At 55.0% G+C, this 20,187-nt stretch overlaps 1 protein-coding gene across 1 annotated transcript in view; it reads left to right on the top strand.

Annotated features, from left to right (window-relative positions):
- SMARCA4 (SWI/SNF related BAF chromatin remodeling complex subunit ATPase 4) overlaps positions 1-20,187 on the top strand; it is a 33,469-nt gene that overhangs the window by 2,643 nt on the left and 10,639 nt on the right. Inside the window, 23 exon segments of the mRNA XM_080361405.1 lie at positions 772-1,015; positions 2,175-2,289; positions 3,488-3,847; positions 4,875-4,973; positions 5,773-6,031; positions 6,885-7,011; positions 7,797-7,970; positions 8,772-8,945; positions 9,015-9,182; positions 9,900-9,950; positions 10,633-10,763; positions 12,102-12,159; positions 12,284-12,393; positions 13,030-13,180; positions 13,290-13,453; positions 13,526-13,592; positions 14,814-14,924; positions 15,849-16,091; positions 16,883-16,996; positions 17,461-17,568; positions 18,573-18,659; positions 19,787-19,833; positions 19,987-20,153. Coding sequence (XP_080217531.1) covers positions 824-1,015; positions 2,175-2,289; positions 3,488-3,847; positions 4,875-4,973; positions 5,773-6,031; positions 6,885-7,011; positions 7,797-7,970; positions 8,772-8,945; positions 9,015-9,182; positions 9,900-9,950; positions 10,633-10,763; positions 12,102-12,159; positions 12,284-12,393; positions 13,030-13,180; positions 13,290-13,453; positions 13,526-13,592; positions 14,814-14,924; positions 15,849-16,091; positions 16,883-16,996; positions 17,461-17,568; positions 18,573-18,659; positions 19,787-19,833; positions 19,987-20,153 — 3,277 coding nt within the window. The 5' untranslated portion in view covers positions 772-823.

Here is a 20,187-nt window from a genome sequence, read left to right as displayed (position 1 = left end):
GGGGGCTCCTTAATATCTGAGGTAGTTAATGTGTTCTGGAGTCATTAACATGGGGGTTAATTAATGTGTTCTGCGTTCATTAACATGGGGTCATTAGTGTGTTCTGGGTTCATTAACATAGGGTCATTAGTGTGTTCTGGGTTCATTAGCATAGGGTCATTAGTGTGTTCTGGGTTCATTAACATGTGTAGTTCATTAACATGTTCTGGATTCATTAACATGTGAGGTTCATTAACATGTTGTGTGGTTCATTAGCGTGTTCAGGGTTCGTTAACATGTCGTGTGGTTCATTAGCGTGTTCAGGGTTCGTTAACATGTCGTGTGGTTCATTAGCGTGTTCTGGATTCATTAACATGTCGCGTGGTTCATTAGCGTGTTCTGGATTCATTAACATGTCGTGTGGTTCATTAACGTGTTCTGGATTCATTAACATGTCGTGTGGTTCATTAGCGTGTTCTGGATTCATTAACATGTCGTGTGGTTCATTAGCGTGTTCTGGATTCATTAACATGTCGCGTGGTTCATTAACGTGTTCTGGATTCATTAACATGTCGTGTGGTTCATTAACGTGTTCTGGGTTCATTAACATGTAGATTCATTAACGTGTTCCGGGGGGGGAGCTCGTTAACGTGTTCTGGAGTCATTAACATGCTCAGGGTTCGTTAACGTGCTCAGCTCATTAGCGAGAACTTTGCTCTGGGTCCCCAATTTCCCCTTTTCCCCCAATTTCCCCATTTCCCCTCCCCCCTCATTCTGCTCTATTTTCCACAGGCCCCGCCCCCCCGCCGGCTGAGACGCGCTCGCCCCGCCCCCCGGTGTAACCATGGCAACCCCGGACCCACCAATGGGCGGCACCCCCCGGCCTGGCCCCTCCCCCGGGCCCGGCCCCTCCCCCGGGGCCATGCTTGGCCCCTCCCCCGGGCCCTCCCCCGGCTCCGCCCACAGCATCATGGGCCCCTCCCCCGGGCCCCCCGCGGGGGGGTACGCTCAGGACAACCTGCACCAGATGCACAAGGTAAAACCATTAACACCAAACGGGGGGGGCGGCTGATACTGGGGGGGGGTGGCTGATACTGGAGGGGGGTGGCTGATACTGGGGGGGGTGGCTGATACTGGGAGGCTGCGCTGCCATCCAGAGGAGACACCTGATCTGGAAGCTAAGCAGGGTCTGCCCTGGTCAGTGCTTGGATGGGAGACCAGCCGGGAATAGAACAAGCGTAGAGTGTTGGAACTGGGCAGGACAACCCCAAGTTCCGGTGTAGGTTGGGAACGAGCTGTTGGAGAGCGGTGAAAAGGGAGCTGGGGGTCCTGGGGACAGCAGGGTGAGCATGGGAAAAGGGTTTAGTTCAGATATTATCAGGATATATTTGGGGAACATATATATATATATAATATCTACAGCCATAGCACCCTGAGAACGCCCCATCTTGTCTGATCTGGGAAGCTAAGCAGGGTCGGGCCCGGTCAGTGCTTGGATGGGAGACCAATGGTACCTGGGTGGGTTAGAAGCGGGTGGTCAGTGGGTCAGAGAGGTTCTTCTGCCCTTCTACTCTGCCCTTGAATAAAGGGTTTAGTTCAGATACTATCAGGATATAATTGGGGAACATATATATGCATATATATGTAATATATATAGCCATAGCGCTCGGAGAATGCCTCATCTCACCTGATGTGGGAAGCTAAGCAGGGTCGGGCCCGGTCAGTGCTTGGATGGGAGACCAAGGGTACCTGGGGTGGGTTAGAAGGGGGTGGTCAGTAGGTCGGTTCTCCTGCCCCTCTGCTTTGCCCTTTAGTTCAGATACTATCAGGATATACTTGGGAAACATATATATATCCATATATATAATCTATACAGCCATAGCACCCTGAGAACGCCCCATCCTGTCTGCTCTGGGAAGCTAAGCAGGATCGGGCCCGGTCAGCACTTGGATGGGTGACCACCCTCTTTTCCTCAGCACTTCTATAGTTACTTTATTAAATTTCCTCCTCCAAACCCCCTTTTCCCCAGCACTCCTGTATTTTTATGTTGCATTTCATCACCTAAACCCCCCTTTTTCCACCCGTTTTCAGCACCGTAACCTCAAAGACCCGGGACAAACCCCCACCCAGGCGAAGCCTTTAACCCGTTGCCTGTTTCCTCCCGTCCCTTTGTGACTCTGGTTCTCTCCCCCCAGCCCATGGAGTCGCTGCACGAGAAGGGCCTGGCCGAGGATCCGCGCTACGGGCAGATGAAGGGGATGGGGCTGCGCATGGGGCCGCCCCCCAGCCCCATGGACCAGCACTCGCAAGGTGGGGATTACAATTAATTAATATAAACCTGATTTTCACTGAAATCAGGGGTGTTTTCCCTGCCCCCCCCCCAGCCCATGGACCAGCACTTGCAAGGTGGGGATTATAATTAATTAATATAAACCTGATTTTCGCTGAAATCAGGGGTGTTTTCCCTGCCCCCCCCCCAGCCCATGGACCAGCACTCACAAGGTGGGGGTTATAATTAATATAAACCTGATTTTCACTGAAATCAGTGGTGTCCATTTTCTCCCCAGTTCCCATCGCCATCCCCACAATTCCCATCTCAGATCCTCCCCAGTCCCCCCCATCGCCCCCAGCACCTTCCCGCCATTTTCTCCCCATTCCCCCCCATCACCCCCATCACTTTCTCGCCATTTTCTCCCCAGTTCCCCATCGCCACCCCCACAATTCCTGTATCAGATCCTCCCCGTTCTCATCGCCATCCTCACAATTCCCATCTCAGATCCTCTCCAGTCCCCCCCATCACCCCCAGCACTTTCCCGCCATTTTCTCCCCAGTCCCCCCCATCACCCCCATCACCTTCCCGCCATTTTCTCCCCAGTCCCGATCACCCCCATCATCTTCCCGCCGTTTTCTCCCCAGTCCCCCCCATCACCCCCAGCACCTTCCCGCCATTTTCTCCCCATTCCCCCTCATCACCCGCAGCACTTTCCCGCCATTTTCTCCCCGTTCCCCATCACCATCCACACAATTCCCATCTCAGATCCTCCCCAGTCCCCCCCATCACCTTCCCGCCATTTTCCCCCCATTCCCCATCACCCCCATCACCTTCCCGCCATTTTCTCCCCGTTCCCCATCATCACCCCCATCACCTTCCCCCCATTTTCTCCCCAGTCCCCCCATCACCTTCCCGCCATTTTCTCCCCAGTCCCCATCACCCCCAGCACTTTCCTGCCATTTTCCCCCTGTTCCCCTTGCCACCCCCACAATTCCCATCTCAGATCCTCCCCAGTGCCCCCCATCACCTTCCCGCCATTTTCTCCCTGTTCCCCATCACCCCCATCACCTTCCCGCCATTTTCCCCCCATTCCCCATCACCCCCATCACCTTCCCTCCATTTTCCCCCCATTCCCCATCACCCCCATCACTTTCCCGCCACGTTCCCCCCGCTCCCCCCTCCATCCCCACCACTCCTCAGGTCTCCCCTCCTGACGCCGCGCCGTCTGTCCCGCAGGGTACCCGTCGCCGCTGGGCGGCTCGGAGCACGCGTCCAGCCCGGTGCCGTCCAACGGCTCGTCGGCGGCCGCGGCGCTGGAGGCCGGGGAGGCGCTGGGGCAGGCGCCGCGCGGCCCCACGCCGTTCAACCAGAGCCAGCTGCACCAGCTGCGCGCGCAGATCATGGCCTACAAGATGCTGGCGCGGGGGCAGCCGCTGCCCGAGCACCTGCAGCTGGCGGTGCAGGGCAAGCGGCCCCTGCCCGGGATGCAGCAGCAAATGCCGTCGCTACCTCCGCCCGCCGGCTCCGCGCCGGCACAGGGACCCGCGCCCGGCAGCGGCGCCGGCCCCGCGCCGCCCGGCTATAGCAGACCTCACGGTGAGGGCTCCTCGCGGACCACGTCGGCTCAGACGCCTCGCAGCCTTCGTCGCCTCTCATGGGGCTCCTCATCCTCCTCATGTCCTTCATCACCTCTCATGGGGCTCCTCGTGTCCTTCATCACCTCTTGTGGGGCTCCTCATCCTCTTCGTGTCCTTCGTCACCTCACATTGGGATCCTCGTCCTCCTCGTGTCCTTCATCGCCTCTCATGGGGCTCCTCATCCTCCTCATGTCATTTGTCACCTCCTCGTGTCCTTCGTCACCTCACACAGGCCTCCTCATCCTCCTCGTGTCCTTCATCACCTCACGTGGGGCTCCTCATCCTCCTCATGCCCTTCATCACCTCTCATGGGGCTCCTCGTCCTCCTTGTGTCATTTGTCACCTTCTTGTGTCCTTCATCACCTCACACGGGGGCTCCTCGTCCTCCTTGTGTCATTTGTCACCTTCTCATGTCCTTCGTCATCTCACACAGGCCTCCTCATCCTCCTCGTGTCCTTTGTCGCCTCACATGGGGCTCCTCATCCTCCTCATGTCCTTTGTCACCTCTCATGGGGCTCCTCGTCCTCCCCGTGTCATTTGTAACCTCCTTGTGTCCGTCATCACCTCACACGGGGCTCCTCATCCTCCTCATGGCCTTCATCACTTCTCATGGGGCTCCTCGTGTCCTTCATCACCTCACGTGGGGCTCCTCATCCTCCTCGTGTCCTTCATCACCTCTCATGGGGCTCCTCATCCTCTTCGTGTCATTTGTCACCTCCTTGTGTCCTTCATCACCTCTCATGGGGCTCCTCATCCTCCTTGTGTCCTTCATCACCTCACATGGGGGCTCCTCCTGCTCCTTGTGTCCTTCCTCACCTAGTGGGGGGCTCCTCATCCTCCTCCTGCCCTTCCTCACCCCATGTAGGGGGGAGACTCCTCTTCATCGCGTTCCCCCCCCGCTGTGACGCTGTTTCTCTGCGGGGGGTGAACGTCGCTCCGATAAACCACAAAGATCCACATCAACGTTCATTATTTCTGTCCCTCAGGTATCGGGGGGCCCAACATGCCGCCCCCCGGCCCCTCAGGAGTCCCCCCCGGGATGCCGGGACAGCCCCCCGGGGGCCCCCCCAAGCCCTGGCCTGAAGGTGAGATTCATTAACCAAAAGCTCATTAACCAAAGCTTCGTTAGGGGCTGGCGCTTAACGATACGATGGGGCCAAGGGGGGAGATTCGGGGTTAAAATCACAGAGATTTTTTGAGGGAACTCAGGGTATTTTTGAGCAACTTGGGGTGTTTTTATTTTTCACCCAACTCGGGGTGTTTTTTCACCCAACTTGGGTCATTTTTCACCCACCTCACGGTGGTTTTCAGGGAAATTGCACCATTTTTCACCCACCTCGGGTTGTTTTTCACCCAATTCAGGGTGGTTTTCAGGAAATTTGGACCATTTTGCACCCAACTCGGGGTGTTTTTTGCACCCAACTCGGGGTGTTTTTTGCACCCAACTCGGGGTGTTTTTCAGGGAACTTGGACCATTTTTCACAGAGTTTGTGGTGCATTTCACCCAACGCGGGGGCGTTTTTTCACCCAACGCGGGGGCGTTTTTTCACCCAACTCGGGGGCATTTTTCACCCAACTCGGGGTGTTTTTTCACCCAATTCAGGGTGTTTTTCAGGGAACTTGGACCATTTTCCACACAACTCAAGGTATTTTTCATGCAGCTTGGAACGTTTTTCAGTCAACTCAGGTCATTTTTCACCCATCTTGGGGCGTTTTTCACACAACTCGACGTATTTTTCATGCAACTTGGGACGTTTTTCAGTCAACTCAGCTCATTTTTCACCCAACTCGGGGTGTTTTTCAGTGAATTCCGTGCGGTTTTCACACAACTCCGGGTGGTTCTCAGGTAACCGTGTGTAATGCTCCCCCCAATCTCTCCCGCAGGCCCCATGGCGAACGCGGCCGCCCCCACGAGCGCCCCGCAGAAGCTGATCCCCCCGCAGCCCACGGGCCGCCCGTCGCCGGCGCCCCCGGCGGTGCCGCCGGCCGCCTCGCCGGTGATGCCGCCGCAGACGCAGTCGCCGGGGCAGCCGGCGCAGCCCGCGCCCATGGTGCAGCTGCACCAGAAACAGAACCGCATCACCCCCATCCAGAAACCACGCGGGCTCGACCCGGTGGAGATCCTGCAGGAGAGGGAGTACAGGTGAGGGGCTTAAAATGGCGGCGCCACGGTCACCTCAGGGCTTGAAATGGCGCCAGGATCACCTCAGGGATCAAAATGGCGCCAGAATCACCTCAGGGCCTGAAATGGCGCCAGGATCACCTCAGGGCTCAAAATGGCGCCAGAATCCCCTCAGGGCTCAAAATGGCGCCAGGATCACCTTAGGGCTCAAAATGGCGCCAGAATTGCCTCAGGGCTCAAAATGGCGGCCCCAGGGGCACAAAATCACCTCAAAACACAAAATAGTACTAAAATCATCTCAAACCATCAAGTAGTAGCCCCAGGGGCACCGGAATCCCCTCAGGGCTCAAAATGGCGCCGGAATCCCCTCAGGGATCAAAATGGCGCCAGAATCACGTCAGGGCTCAAAATGGCACCAGAATCCCTTCAGGGATCAAAATGGCACCAAAATCACCTCAAAACACAAAATGTTAGCCCCAGGGGCGCCAGAATCACCTCAGGGGTCAAAATGGCACCAGAATCACCTCAGGGGTCAAAATGGCGCCAAAATCACCTCAGGGCTCAAAATGACGCCCGAATCACCTCAGGATTCAACTGGCGGCCCCAGGGGTGTTGGGGTCACCTCACGCCATTAAAACCCTTGAGGAGCTGGAGCGGGTTGAGAGGAGGGAACGGAGCTGGGAAGGGGCTGGAGAAGGAGGGTGAGGGTGGAAATTGAGGGGGATTTCTTCCCCAAAGGGCTGTGGGGCGTTGAACAGGCTGCCCAGGGCGGTGCTGGAGCCGCCATCACTGCGGGTGACGCCGCCGCCGATGGGCGTCGCGCCGGCAGCTCCGGCGCGAGCGGCCATGGTTGATTTGGTGCCGTTGCCCGCAGGCTGCAGGCGCGCATCGCCCACCGCATCCAGGAGCTGGAGAACCTCCCCGGCTCCCTGGCCGGCGACCTGAGAACCAAAGCGACCATTGAACTGAAAGCGCTGAGGCTGCTCAATTTCCAGCGCCAGGTACGTCGGTAGAGCCGTGGAGTTGTTTTGGTTGGGAGAGGCGCTCAGGTCATCGATCCAACTGAACCGTGTCCATAAACCTCCTCTAAACGCCTTTAAATCCTTCCAGGGAGTCCTGGGGTGGTTTTGGGTTCCTCGCCTCAGGGCTCAAAATGGCACCAGAATCGCCTCAGGGCTCAAAATGGCGCCGGAATCACCTCAGGGGTCAAAATGGCGCCAAAATCACCTCCCCCAAAGCTGCGCCAGAAGGTGCTGGTGTGCACGTGGAATTGCTTAATTGTGATTAATTGTGATAAATCTAATTGGGTTTTGGCGTTTCTCCCCAAAGCTGCGCCAGGAGGTGCTGGTGTGGATATGGAATTGGTTAATTGTGATTAATTATAATAAATCTAATTGGGTTTTGGCGTGATTTCTCCCCAAAGCTGCACCAGGAGGTGGTGGTGTGGATATGGAATTGGTTAATTGTGATTAATTATGATAAAACTGATTGGATGTTGGCGTTTTCTCCCCAAGCTGCGCCAGGAGGTGCTGGTGTGCACGTGGCATTGGTTAATTGTTATTAATTAGAATAAATTTGATTGGATTTTGGCGTTTCTCCCTGAAGCTGCGCCAGGAGGTGGTGGTGTGGAAATGGAATTGGTTAATTGTTATTAATTACAATAAATTTGATTGGATTTTGGCGTTTTCTCCCGAAGCTGCGCCAGGAGGTGCTGGTATGGATATGGAATTGGTTAATTATGATTAATTACGATAAATCTGATTGGATTTTGGCGTTTCTCCCCAAGCTGCGCCAGGAGGTGGTGGTGTGCATGCGGCGCGACACGGCGCTGGAGACGGCGCTCAACGCCAAGGCGTACAAGCGCAGCAAGCGGCAGTCGCTGCGCGAGGCGCGCATCACCGAGAAGCTGGAGAAGCAGCAGAAGATTGAACAGGAGCGCAAGCGGCGACAGAAGCACCAGGTCGGGCAGGATTTGAGACAATTCGCCTTCTTTCGCGGGTCCTCGTTGGCCCGCGTGGTCCTTTTTTTGGCCTAGATGGTTGGGATTTGGCCTAGATGGTCATTTTTTGGACTAAACTGGCTTTTTTGGGTCTAGACAGTTGGGTTTTGGCCAAGACCATTGGGTTTTTTGGGCTGGTTTTGGCCTGGACAACCATCGTTTGGCCTAAACAGTTGGGTTTTCGGCCCATATGATCATTTTTTGGACCTGGATGATCCATTTTTGGGCCTAGATGCCCCATTTTCTTTGACTTGATGACCTGTTTTTTTACCCCAGACAATCTGGGATTTTTTTTGCCTAGACCATCTGCTTTTTGGCCCAGGTGACCATTTTTTGACATAGATGATCCAATTTTTGCCCTACATGAGCCAGTTTTGGGCCTAGATGCCCGATTTTCTTTGACTTGATGACCTGGTTTTGGGCCTAGACGCCCCACACTTCTTGTTGGGCCTGGACGCCCCACACTTCTTGTTGGGCCTGGACGTCCCACTCTCTTGTTGGGCCTAGACGCCCCACTCTTCTTGTTGGGCCTAGACGCCCCACTCTTCTTGTTGGGCCTAGACGCCCCACTCTTCTTGTTGGGCCTAGACACCCCACACAACCTTAGGGCCTAGACGACCCATACACTTTAGGACCCCATACCTTTAGGACCCATACCTTTAGGACCACTCAACTTTAGGGCCTAGACGCCCCACTCAACTTTAGGGCCTAGATACCCCACTTTTTTGGGCCTAACCCACCTTTTTTGTCCTCCCCCGGCAGGAATACCTCAACAGCATCCTCCAGCACGCCAAGGACTTCAAGGAGTACCACCGCTCGGTGGGCGCCAAGATCCAGAAGCTCACCAAGGCCGTGGCCACCTACCACGCCAACACCGAGCGCGAGCAGAAGAAGGAGAACGAGCGCATCGAGAAGGAGCGAATGCGGCGCCTCATGGTGAGTCCGCCCGCCCCCGGGGGCGCCGCGCGGGGGGCTCGTTAGCGCTAACGAAGGCCGGTCCCGCAGGCGGAGGATGAGGAGGGCTACCGCAAGCTCATCGACCAGAAGAAGGACAAGCGGTTGGCGTATCTGCTGCAGCAGACGGACGAGTACGTGGCCAACCTGACGGAGCTGGTGCGGCAGCACAAGGCGGCCCAGGTGGCCAAGGAGAAGAAGAAGAAGAAGAAGAAGAAGGTGGGGAGGGGGGTTAAAAGATGGTGGAGAGCGGGAGGGGTGAGCTCAGGGCCTTAACGAGCAGCTTTGGGGTGTTAATGAGCGATGTTGGGGTGTCAGTGAGCGGTTTGAGGCACCAAGAGTGGCTTTGGGGCAACTTTGCGGCGTCAACGAGTGACTTTGGGGTGTAAATGAGTGACTTTGGGGCATCAACAAGTGACTTTGGGGTGTCAACAAGTGACTTTGGGGCATAAACAAGTGGCTTTGGGGCAACTTTGGGGCGTCAACAAGTGACTTTGGGGCATCAACAAATGGCTTTGGGGCAACTTTGGGGCTTCAACAAGTGACTTTGGGGTGTAAATGAGCGACTGGGGGATCAACAAGTGACTTTGGGGCAACTTTGGGGTGTCAACGAGTGACTTTGGGGTGTAAATGAGTGACTTTGGGGCTTCAACAGGTGACTTTGGGCAACTTTGGGGCGTCAACAAGCGGCTTTGGGGCATTAATGAATGACTTTGGGGTGTTAATGAGCAACCTTGGGGCTTCAACGAGTGACTTTGGGCAACTTTGGGGCTTCAGCGAGTGACATTGGGATGTAAAGTGACTTTGGGGTGTAAAGGGGCAACTTTGGGGCATCAATGAGTGATTTTGGGGTGTAAATGAGTGACTTTGGGGTGTTAATGAGGTCGGGGTGTTAATGAAGTCGGGGTGTTAACGAGCGGCTTTCTCCTCTTGCAGAAGGCGGAGAACGCGGAGGGGCAGACGCCGGCGATTGGGCCAGACGGCGAGGTAAAAATAACCCGATTTTACACCAAATAACCCGATTTTACACCAAATAACCTTTACACCCAATAATCTTAATTTACGCCCAATAACCTGATTTTTACACCCATTAATTTTACACCAAATAACCTTATGTTACACCCATTAGTTTTACACCCAATCCCCGCTCTGATTGGCGCCCAGTCGCCCCCTTGATTGGCGCCCGATGACCTTGATTGGCGCCCAATCGCAACCTTGATTGACACCCGATAACCTTGATTGGCACCCAATCGCTACCTTGATTGGTGCCCAATCGCCCCCTTGATTGACGCCCAATCGCCCTCTTGATTGGCGCCCAATCCCCACCTTGATTGGCGCCCATTGACCTTGATTGGCGCCCATTGACCTTGATTGGCGCCCATTGACCTTGATTGGCGCCCATTGACCTTGATTGGCGCCCAATGACCTTGATTGGCGCCCAATGACCTTGATTGGCGCCCGATCCTCCAATTTTACCCCTTTTGCCGTTCAATTCCCCCCGTTTGCTCCCGACCGTCCATCGTGCCCAAATCCCTTGAGCTTCACTCTGATTTTCCAACCCAAAACGCCCGTTTCTGGCGCGTTTTGTGCTCCGCGCGTTGGAATCGAACGCGCTCGGGGGTTTTGAGGCGGAACGCGGTGAATTTGGTGTTTTTGGGGTGTGCGGCAGCCACTGGACGAGACGAGCCAGATGAGCGACCTGCCGGTCAAGGTGATTCACGTGGAGAGCGGCAAGATCCTGACCGGCAGCGACGCGCCCAAGGCCGGCCAGCTGGAGGCCTGGCTGGAGATGAACCCGGGGTGCGAAAACGGGGCGAAAACGGGGGGAAACGGGGCCAAACGGGGGGAAACGGGGCAAAAACGAGGCCAAACGGGGGGAAACGGGGCCAAAAATGACACTGGGGGTGGAAAAACGGGGGAAAATGGGACCAAACGGGCTCAAAAGTGACATTGAGGGGAGGGGAAATGGGACCAAACCAAGGAGAAAATGGGGACAAATGGGGAGGAACAGGGGGGGAAACGGGGCCAAAAATGACACTGGGGGTAGAAAACGGGGCCAAATGGGCCCAAAAGTGACATTGAGGGGAGGGGAAATGGGACCTAATTGGGGGGAAAATGGGGGGAAATGGGGAGGAACAGGAGGGGAAATGAGGCCAAACGGGTCCAAAAATGACATTGAGGGGAGGGGAAAATGAGGACAAATGGGAGGAAATGGGGATGAACCGGAGGGGGGGGGAAATGGGGCCAAAAATGACACTAGGGGTGGAAAAATGGGGGAAAATGGGACCAAACGGGCCCAAAAGTGACATTGAGGGGAGGGGAAATGGGACCAAACCAAGGGGAAAATGGGGACAAATGGGGAGGAGCAGGGGGGGAAACGGGGCCAAACGGGGGAAATGGGCCCAAAAATGACACTGGAGGTGGAAAATGGGGCCAAATGGGCCCAAAAGTGACATTGGGGGTGGAAAACGGGGCAAAATGGGACCAAACGGGCCCAAAAGTGACACTTAGGGGAGGGTAAAATGAGGACAAATGGGGACGAATGGGGGAAAATGGGGATGAACAGGAGAGGAAATGGGGCCAAACGGGGGGAAAATGGGGCCAAAAATGACACTGGGGGTGGAAAATGAGGCCAAACGGGCCCAAAATTGACGTTGAGGGGAGGGGAAATGGGACCAAACTGGGGGGAATATGGGGACAAATGAAGGGAAATGGGGACAAATGGGCCCAAAAGTGACATTGGGGGTGGAAAATGGGGCCACATGGGCCCAAAAATGACATTGCGGGGGGGAATATGGGGCCAAATGGAGAAACAGGGATGAACGGCGGGGGAAATATGGTGAAACGGGCCAAAAATGACATCGGGGAGGAGAAAGGGGGGGAAATGGGGCAAACTAGGGCTAAATGGGAGCAAAATGGGGCCAAACGGGGGAAAACTGGGGTGGAACGGGCCAGAAATCACATTGGGGGAGGAGAGATGGGGAGCAAACGGGTCTGAAAATGGGGCCAAAATGGGAGTTAACACACGAGTTTTTGGGCAAAATTGGAGGTTTAACGCAGAGTTTCCTCACACAACGTGTGTGTCTCGATCCGCAGCGCGTTGGCCATTAGTCTTAATTAACACTTGTGTTTAATTAGGTACGAAGTGGCTCCCAGGTCGGACAGCGAGGAGAGCGGCTCGGAGGAGGACGAGGAGGTGAGGAAACCCCCGTTTCCTTGCGCTTTGTCGACGCTGCCGCAAAGCGCCTTTCCCGGGCCCCTTTCCCGCTCGTTCCGCCGCCGTTTTCACCGCAAAACCCAGGGTTTTGGGTCTGTGGCAGGAGGAGGAGGAGGAGCAGCCCCAACCCGCTCAGCCCGTGGAGGAGAAGAAGAAAATCCCCGATCCCGACAGCGACGACGTGTCCGAGGTGGACGCCAGACACATCATCGAGTGAGTCCCTTCCTCCCCGCTCCCTTTTTTTTGGGCGTTTCCCGCCTTTTTTGGGGGCGTTTCCCGCCTTTTTTTGGGCGTTTCTCGCCTTTTTTGTGGGGCATTTCCCTCCTTTTTTGGGGGGCGTTTCCCTCCTTTTTTGTGGGGCGTTTCCTGCCTTTTTTTGGGGGCGTTTCCTGCCTTTTTTTGGGGGCGTTTCCCTCCTTTTTTTGGGGGGTGTTTCCCTCCTTTTTGGGTGGCATTTCCCACCTTTTTGGGTGGCATTTCCCACCTTTTTGGGGGCGTTTCCCGCCTGGTTTTGGGGGGCGTTTCCCTCCTTTTTTGGGGGGCGTTTCCCTCCTTTTTTTTGTGGGGCGTTTCCCTCCTTTTTTGGGGGGGGCATTTCCCGCCATTTTGGGGGGCGTTTCCCGCCATTTTGGGGGCGTTTCCCACCATTTTGGGGGCGTTTCCCGCCTATTCGGCGCCTGAGTGGCAAATCCCACACGTCCCTCTCCCGGTTTTCGCATCAAATGTTGCAAAACGAGCCCAAATCTGGCGCGGATCTCGGAAAACCCCGCGCGCCGGGGAGCCGGAATCTTCGCCATTTTTGAGCCCGGGAGCCGCATTTTTGACCAATTTCCCCGGTTTTTGGCCCAGAAACGCCAAGCAGGACGTGGACGATGAGTACGGGGTGTCGCAGGCGCTGGCGCGGGGGCTGCAGTCCTACTACGCCGTGGCGCATGCCGTCACCGAGCGCGTGGACAAGCAGTCCGCGCTCATGGTCAACGGCGTCCTCAAGCAGTACCAGGTGCTCATTAACCCCAATTAATTAATTACCCCCCCCCAAGCTCCTCCCCGCCTATTAGCGCCCCCAGCAGGGCGATTTTTGGAGTTAATTCCGGTGTTTTCCGGCGCAGATCAAAGGTTTGGAGTGGCTGGTCTCGCTCTACAACAACAACCTCAACGGGATCTTGGCCGACGAGATGGGTTTGGGCAAGACCATCCAAACCATCGCGCTCATCACGTACCTCATGGAGCACAAACGCATCAACGGGCCCTTCCTCATCATCGTCCCGCTCTCGTACGTCCCGTCCCGCCTCGGCCCCGCCAAAAATTGACCCGTTTTAACCGTTTCTCACCCTTTTTCCCCCAGGACGCTCTCAAACTGGGCCTACGAGTTCGACAAGTGGGCGCCCTCGGTGGTCAAGGTGTCCTACAAGGTATTTCCCTTCACTTCGGCGATTTTTCGGTCGTCTCGTGGAAAACGCCGCGTTTCCCGGCGCCGGGTCGCGAAATCGTTGGGTTGGAAGCGACCCTCCAAATCGTCGGGGTCGGCTTTGCCGACCAAGGGTTTAACCAAGTTAAACCCGCCAAATGTTGCCCTTTTGGGCCCGTGTTTGAAGGCGGCGTCAGGAATGCGGCGGCAGCGGGAACGTGGTGGTGGAAACGCGGCGTCATCATTGGCGGGAACACGGTGTCGGCATCGGGAATGTGGCGGTGGCGGGAATGTGGTGTCGGCATTGGCAGGAACGCGGCAGCATCATTGGCGGGGACGCGGCGTCAGGAACGCGGTGGCGTTATTGACGGGAACGCGGCGATGGCGGCGTTAGGAACGTGGCGTTGACGGGGATGCGGCGGCGGGAATGTGTTGTCGTCATCATCGGGAACACGGCGGCATTGGGAACGCGGTGGCGGCGGGAAGTCGTCGGGAACGCAGCAGTGGGGACGTGGTGTCAGGAATGCGGTGGCATCATTGGGAATGTGGTGGAGGCAGGAACGCGGCAGTGCCAGCGGCGGGAATTTGGTGGGAACGTGTCGTCGTCGGTGGGAACACGGCGGCGGGAAGTCAGCGGGGACGCGGTGGTGGCGGGAAGTCAGTGGCGGGAACACGGTGTTAGCGTCAGTAGAAACATGGCGGCGGCGGGAAGGTGGTGTCGTTGGTGGGAACACGGTGGTGTCATCAGTGGGAACGTGGCGGCGCGGACGCAGTGTCAGGAATGCGGTGGCGTCATTGGCGGGAATGCGGCGGCGGCAGGAACGTGGCAGCAGGAAGTCGGCAGGGACGCGGTGGCGGCAGGAAGTCGGCAGGAACATGGCGGCAGGAACGCAGCGGTGGTGGGAAGTCGTCGGGAACGCGGTGGGAACGCGGCGTTGTCGTCAGCGGGAACGCGGCGGCGTCGGTGGGAACGCGGTGGCGGTGGCGCGGCAGCAGGAAGTCGGCATAGACGCGGTGGTAGCGGGAAGTTGGTGGGAACATGGCGGCGTCACTGGCGGCAACTTGGCGGTGGGAACACATCGTCGGCGGGAAGTCGGCGGCAACGCGGCGGCGTCGTCATCGGGAATGTGGCGGCGTCGGGAAGGCGGCGGCGCTCGGGAGGCGAAGGCTGCAGGGCCGGCTTTGTGTTGAGTGTCTTGGTCGCCATGTTGTGCCATCGCCGCAGGGCTCCCCGGCGGCCAGACGGGCCTTCGTGCCGCAGCTCCGCAGCGGCAAGTTCAACGTCCTGCTCACCACCTACGAGTACATCATCAAGGACAAGCACATCCTGGCCAAGGTGGGTCCGGCGGCTAAGCCCGGCTTAACGGGCTGGGTATGCACTCGGTGTTGGTTGGAATCTCCCCTCGGAATTAGAATCTTGGCTCAGAATCAGTTAGAATTTCGGCTCAGGATTAATTAGAATCTCCCCTTGGAATTAGAATTAATTTCCACTTGGAATTAATTAGAGTCTCCGCTCAGAGTCAGCCCCAGATTTTAAGCTGTGTTTAAGCTGCTTCTGAGCGAACTCTCGTCCCTTTCCTCTCCGTTTAACTGAGTTAAACCCAGATTAACTTGTGACTCCTCTTCCCTTTCCCCTGTTTAACAAGTTAAACCCGGTTTAATTCGTGACCTCTCTTCCCTTTTCGCTCCATTTAACTGAGTTATACCCAGTTTAACTCATGACCCCTCTTCTCTTTCCCCTCCATTTAACTGAGTTAAACCCGGTTTAAATCGCAACTCCTCTTCCTTTTCCCCGCTATTTAACTGAGTTAAACCCAGTTTAACTCGCAAACTGTCTTCCCTTTCCCTTCCATTTAACCAAGTTAAACCCGGTTTAACTCGCAACCCTCTTCTCTTTCCCCTCCATTTAACTGAGTTAAACCCCATTTAACTCGCAACCCCTCTTCCCTTTCCCCTCCATTTAACCGAGTTAAACCTGGTTTAACTCATGACCCCTCTTCCTTTTTCCCTCCATTTAACAGAGTTAAACCCAGCTTAACTTGCAACCCCTCTTCCCTTTCCCCTCCCTTTAACCGAGTTAAACCCAGCTTAACTCGCGAACCCCTTTCCCTTTCTCCTCCATTTAACCAAGTTAAACCCAGCTTAACTCACAAATGCCCAAAACCCCTCAAAAAACCACCCAAACCCCCCAAAGCGCCCCCATTTTCCGCCAAATCTCCCCGGTTTTCCCGCGCGGTGATTTCCGCCTCTCGCGCCGCAGATCCGCTGGAAATACATGATCGTGGACGAGGGCCACCGCATGAAGAACCACCACTGCAAGCTGACGCAGGTGCTCAACACGCACTACGTGGCGCCGCGGCGGCTGCTGCTCACCGGGACGCCGCTGCAGAACAAGCTGCCCGAGCTCTGGGCGCTGCTCAACTTCCTGCTGCCCACCATCTTCAAGAGCTGCTCCACCTTCGAGCAGTGGTTCAACGCGCCCTTCGCCATGACCGGAGAGAAGGTGACGGGACGGGGGCGGGCCGAAAAGGCCGCCGGAAATGGCGTTTGCTCGGGGGGATGATCGGGTCTCGGATCAAAGTTGAGTCTCAAATCGGGTCTCGGATCAAAGTTGAGTCTCAAATCGAGTCTCGGATCAAAGTTGAATCTCAAATCGAGTCTCAAATCGAGTCTCGGATCAAAGTTGAATCTCAAATCGAGTCTCAAATCGAGTCTCGGATCAAAGTTGAATCTCAAATCGAGTCTCAAATCGGGTCTCGGATCAAAGTTGAGTCTCAAATCGGGTCTCAAATCGGGTCTCGGATCAAAGTTGAGTCTCGAATCGAGTCTCGGATCAAAGTTGGGTCTTGAATTGAGTCTCAAATCGAGTCTCAGGTCAAAGTTGAGTCTGGAATTGAGTCTCAAATCGAGTCTCAGGTCAAAGTTGAGCCTGGAATCGAGTCTCAAATCGAGTCTCAGGTCAAAGTTGAGTCTGGAATCGAGTCTCAAATCGAGTCTCGGATCAAAGTTGAGTCTCAAATTGGGTCTTGGGTCGTCAGAGTTGAGTCTCAAATCAAGTCTGGGCCTTGGATCATCAAAGCCGGGTCTTGAATGGGGTCTCAGATCAGCAAGTCGAGTCTTGAATCAAGTCTCGGATCATTGACGTCAAGTCTCGAATCAAGTCTTGGATCAGCAAAGCTGAGTCTTGAATTGGGTCTCAGAATCAGGTCTTGGATCATTGACATCAAGTCTCGAATCAAGTCAATTAAACCCCAGAGCCCCCGGTTCGCGATGTGACCGCCATGTTTTCCACAGGTGGACCTGAACGAGGAGGAGACCATCCTGATCATCCGGCGCCTGCACAAGGTGCTGCGGCCCTTCCTGCTGCGCCGCCTCAAGAAGGAGGTGGAGGCGCAACTGCCCGAGAAGGTGAGAGGAACGGCGTTCCGTTCGGGGCTCCATCTTTGTCGGGGTCTTCTCCCCTCAGGGCCCAAAATGGCGCCAGAATCACCTCGGGGCCCAAAATGGCGCCAGAGTCGCCTCAGGGCTCCAAATGGCGCCAGGATCGCCTCAGGGCTCAAAATGGCGCCAGGATCGCCTCGGGGCTCAAAATGGCGCCAGAGTCGCCTCGGGGATAAAAATGGCGCCAGAGTCGCCTCAGGGCTCAAAATGGCGCCAGAATCACCTCAGGGCTCAAAATGGCGGCCCCAGGGTCACCAAGATCGCTGCCTGGAGCCGCCATCACTGGGGGGTGAACAGAGGAGCTTCTTGGGGCCATTTTAGTGCCGGGGGTGGGTTGGACTCCATGATCCTGAGGGGCTTTTCCACCCAAAATGCTCTGCGAACGGGGGTTTGGGTGTCGGGGTGACCGGAGCCGCGCTGTCCCCCCGCAGGTGGAATACGTCATCAAATGCGACATGTCGGCGCTGCAGCGCGTCCTGTACCGGCACATGCAGGCCAAGGGCGTCCTGCTCACCGACGGCTCCGAGAAGGACAAGAAGGTGCGCTCGCCAAAATCGCGCCTTTTTGCCTCTTTTGGTGCCAAAATCGCGGCTTTTCGCCATCGTTCTGTGGTCAGATTGGGGCTGGAAACGCCGTTTTGGGCGCCAAAATAGTGGCTTTTTGCCTCTTTGGCACCAAACTCGTGGCTTTTCGCCTCTTTTGGTGCCAAAGTTGCGGCTTTTTGCCCCATTTGGTGCCCAAATTGTGGCTTTTTGCCATCATTTTGTGGTCAGATCGCGGCTGGAAGCGCCTCTTTGGGCACCAAAATTGCAGCTTTTCACCTCTTTGGGCACCAAAATTGCAGCTTTTCACCTCTTTGGGCACCAAAATTGCAGCTTTTCATCTCTTTGGGCACCAAGATTGCGGCTTTTTGCCCCTTTTGGTGCCAAAATCGCGGCTTTTTGCCTCTTCTGGTGCCAAAATTGTGGCTTTTCACCTCTTTTGGTGCCAAAATTGTGGCTTTTCACCATCATTCTGTGGTCAGATTGGGGCTGGAAATGCCTTTTTGGGCACCAAAATTGCGGCTTTTCACCTCTTTGGGCAACAAGATTGTGGCTTTTTGCCTCTTTGGGTGCCAAAATTGCAGCTTTTCACCTCTTTGGGCATCAAAATTGCAGCTTTTCGCCCCTTTTAGTGCCAAAATTGTGGCTTTTCGCCTCTTTTGATGCCAAAATTGTGGCTTTTCACCATCATTCTGTGGTCAGATTGGGGCTGGAAACGCCTCTTTGGGCACCAAAATTGCGGCTTTTCACCTCTTTGGGCACCAAAATTGCCCAAAGAGACGAAAAGCTGCACCAAAATTGCAGCTTTTCGCCTCTTTTGGCGCCAAAACCGCGACTTTTTGCCATCATTCTGTGGTCAGATTGGGGCTGGAAACACCTCTTTGGGCACCAAAATTGCGGCTTTTCACCTTTTACGCACCAAAATCGCAGCTTTTCGCCCCTTTGGCGCCAAACTCGCCGCCTTTTTAATTACGGTTTTTAATTGTGATTTAATTTGCCAGGGGAAGGGCGGCACCAAGACCCTGATGAACACCATCATGCAGCTGCGCAAGATCTGCAACCACCCCTACATGTTCCAGCACATCGAGGTAAAACCCACCCAAAACAGGCAAAATCGGGTAAAATAGCCCGTTCCGGGAGGGCGGGAAACCCGGCGGCCGCGGTGGCGACGTTTCACCACCAAAACACCCGAAAACCGCCTCAAACGCGCCCGGTGAAGCGATAGTGAATGTGCGGTTTAGACACCGGGAGCTGCTTTTGGGGGCAATTCTGGGGGTTTTGGAGGCGGTTTCTGATGTTATTTCCGACATCAATTCTTTGCCGATTTCCGACGCGAATTTTGCCCCAATTTCTGATGTAAAATTTGGCCCAGATTTCCCACGCAAAATTTCGGCCCCAATTTCCCACGTCAAATTTCGACCCCAAATTCTGACACAAATTTTGCCCCAATTTGCGATGTTGAAATTTCGGCCCCAATTTGCGATGTTGAAATTTCATCCCCAATTTCTGATGTAAAATTTTGTCCCCAATTTCTGACGTGAATTTTATCCCCGATTTCCGACGTAAAATTTTGGCCCCAATTTTCCACGTGAAATTTTGGGCCCCAATTTCCCACGTCGAATAATTTCGGCCCCAATTTCCCACATTGAAATTTTGGCCCCAATTTCCTACGTTGAAATTTCAGCCCCAATATCCCACGTCAAATAATTTCGACCCCGATTTCCCACATCAAATAATTTCGGCCCCAATTTCCCACATCAAATAATTTCGGCCCCAATTCCCCACATTGAAATTTCGGCCCCAATTCCCCACATCAAATAATTTCGGCCCCAATTCCCCACATCAAATAATTTCGGCCCCAATTCCCCACATCAAATAATTTCGACCCCAATTTCCCACATCAAATCATTTCGGCCCCAATTCCCCACATTGAAATTTTGGCCCCAATTCCCCACATTGAAATTTTGGCCCCAATTCCCCACATTGAAATTTCGGCCCCAATTTCTCACATCAAATAATTTCGGCCTCGATTTCCCACATCAAATAATTTCGACCCTGATTTCCCACGTCAAATAATTTTGGCCCCAATTCCCCACATTGAAATTTCGACCCCGATTTCCCACGCGAAATTTCGGCCTCGATTTCCCACGTAAATTCTTGTTTGCGACGTGAATTTTGCCGCGATTTCCGACGCGGTTTCTCCTCCCGCTCGCAGGAATCGTTCTCGGAGCACTTGGGCTTCACGGGCGGCATCGTGCAAGGGTGAGCTGGATATCTGAGCGCAACGTTTCGCTTCTCCTCTTTATTTTCCGGACATATTTGTGCGTTTCCCCCTCCCGAACTGATGAATCGGCCTCTTAACGACCCCACCGCCACGGTTTTAACCTAAATGGCTCTTTTTTGCCCCGTTTCCAGGCTGGATTTGTACCGGGCGTCGGGGAAGTTCGAGCTCCTGGACAGGATCCTGCCCAAGCTCCGCGCCACCAACCACAAGGTGCTGCTGTTCTGCCAGATGACTTCGCTCATGACCATCATGGAGGATTATTTCGCTTACCGTGGCTTCAAGTACCTCAGGCTGGATGGTGAGTGGCCATGATGCTGTTAAGCCAGAGATTA

This window comes from Nesoenas mayeri (genome assembly GCF_963082525.1).
Source record: "Nesoenas mayeri genome assembly, chromosome: 31".
In the NCBI taxonomy this organism is placed as follows: domain Eukaryota; kingdom Metazoa; phylum Chordata; class Aves; order Columbiformes; family Columbidae; genus Nesoenas; species Nesoenas mayeri.
This window is presented reverse-complemented; position numbering and strand designations above follow the sequence as displayed.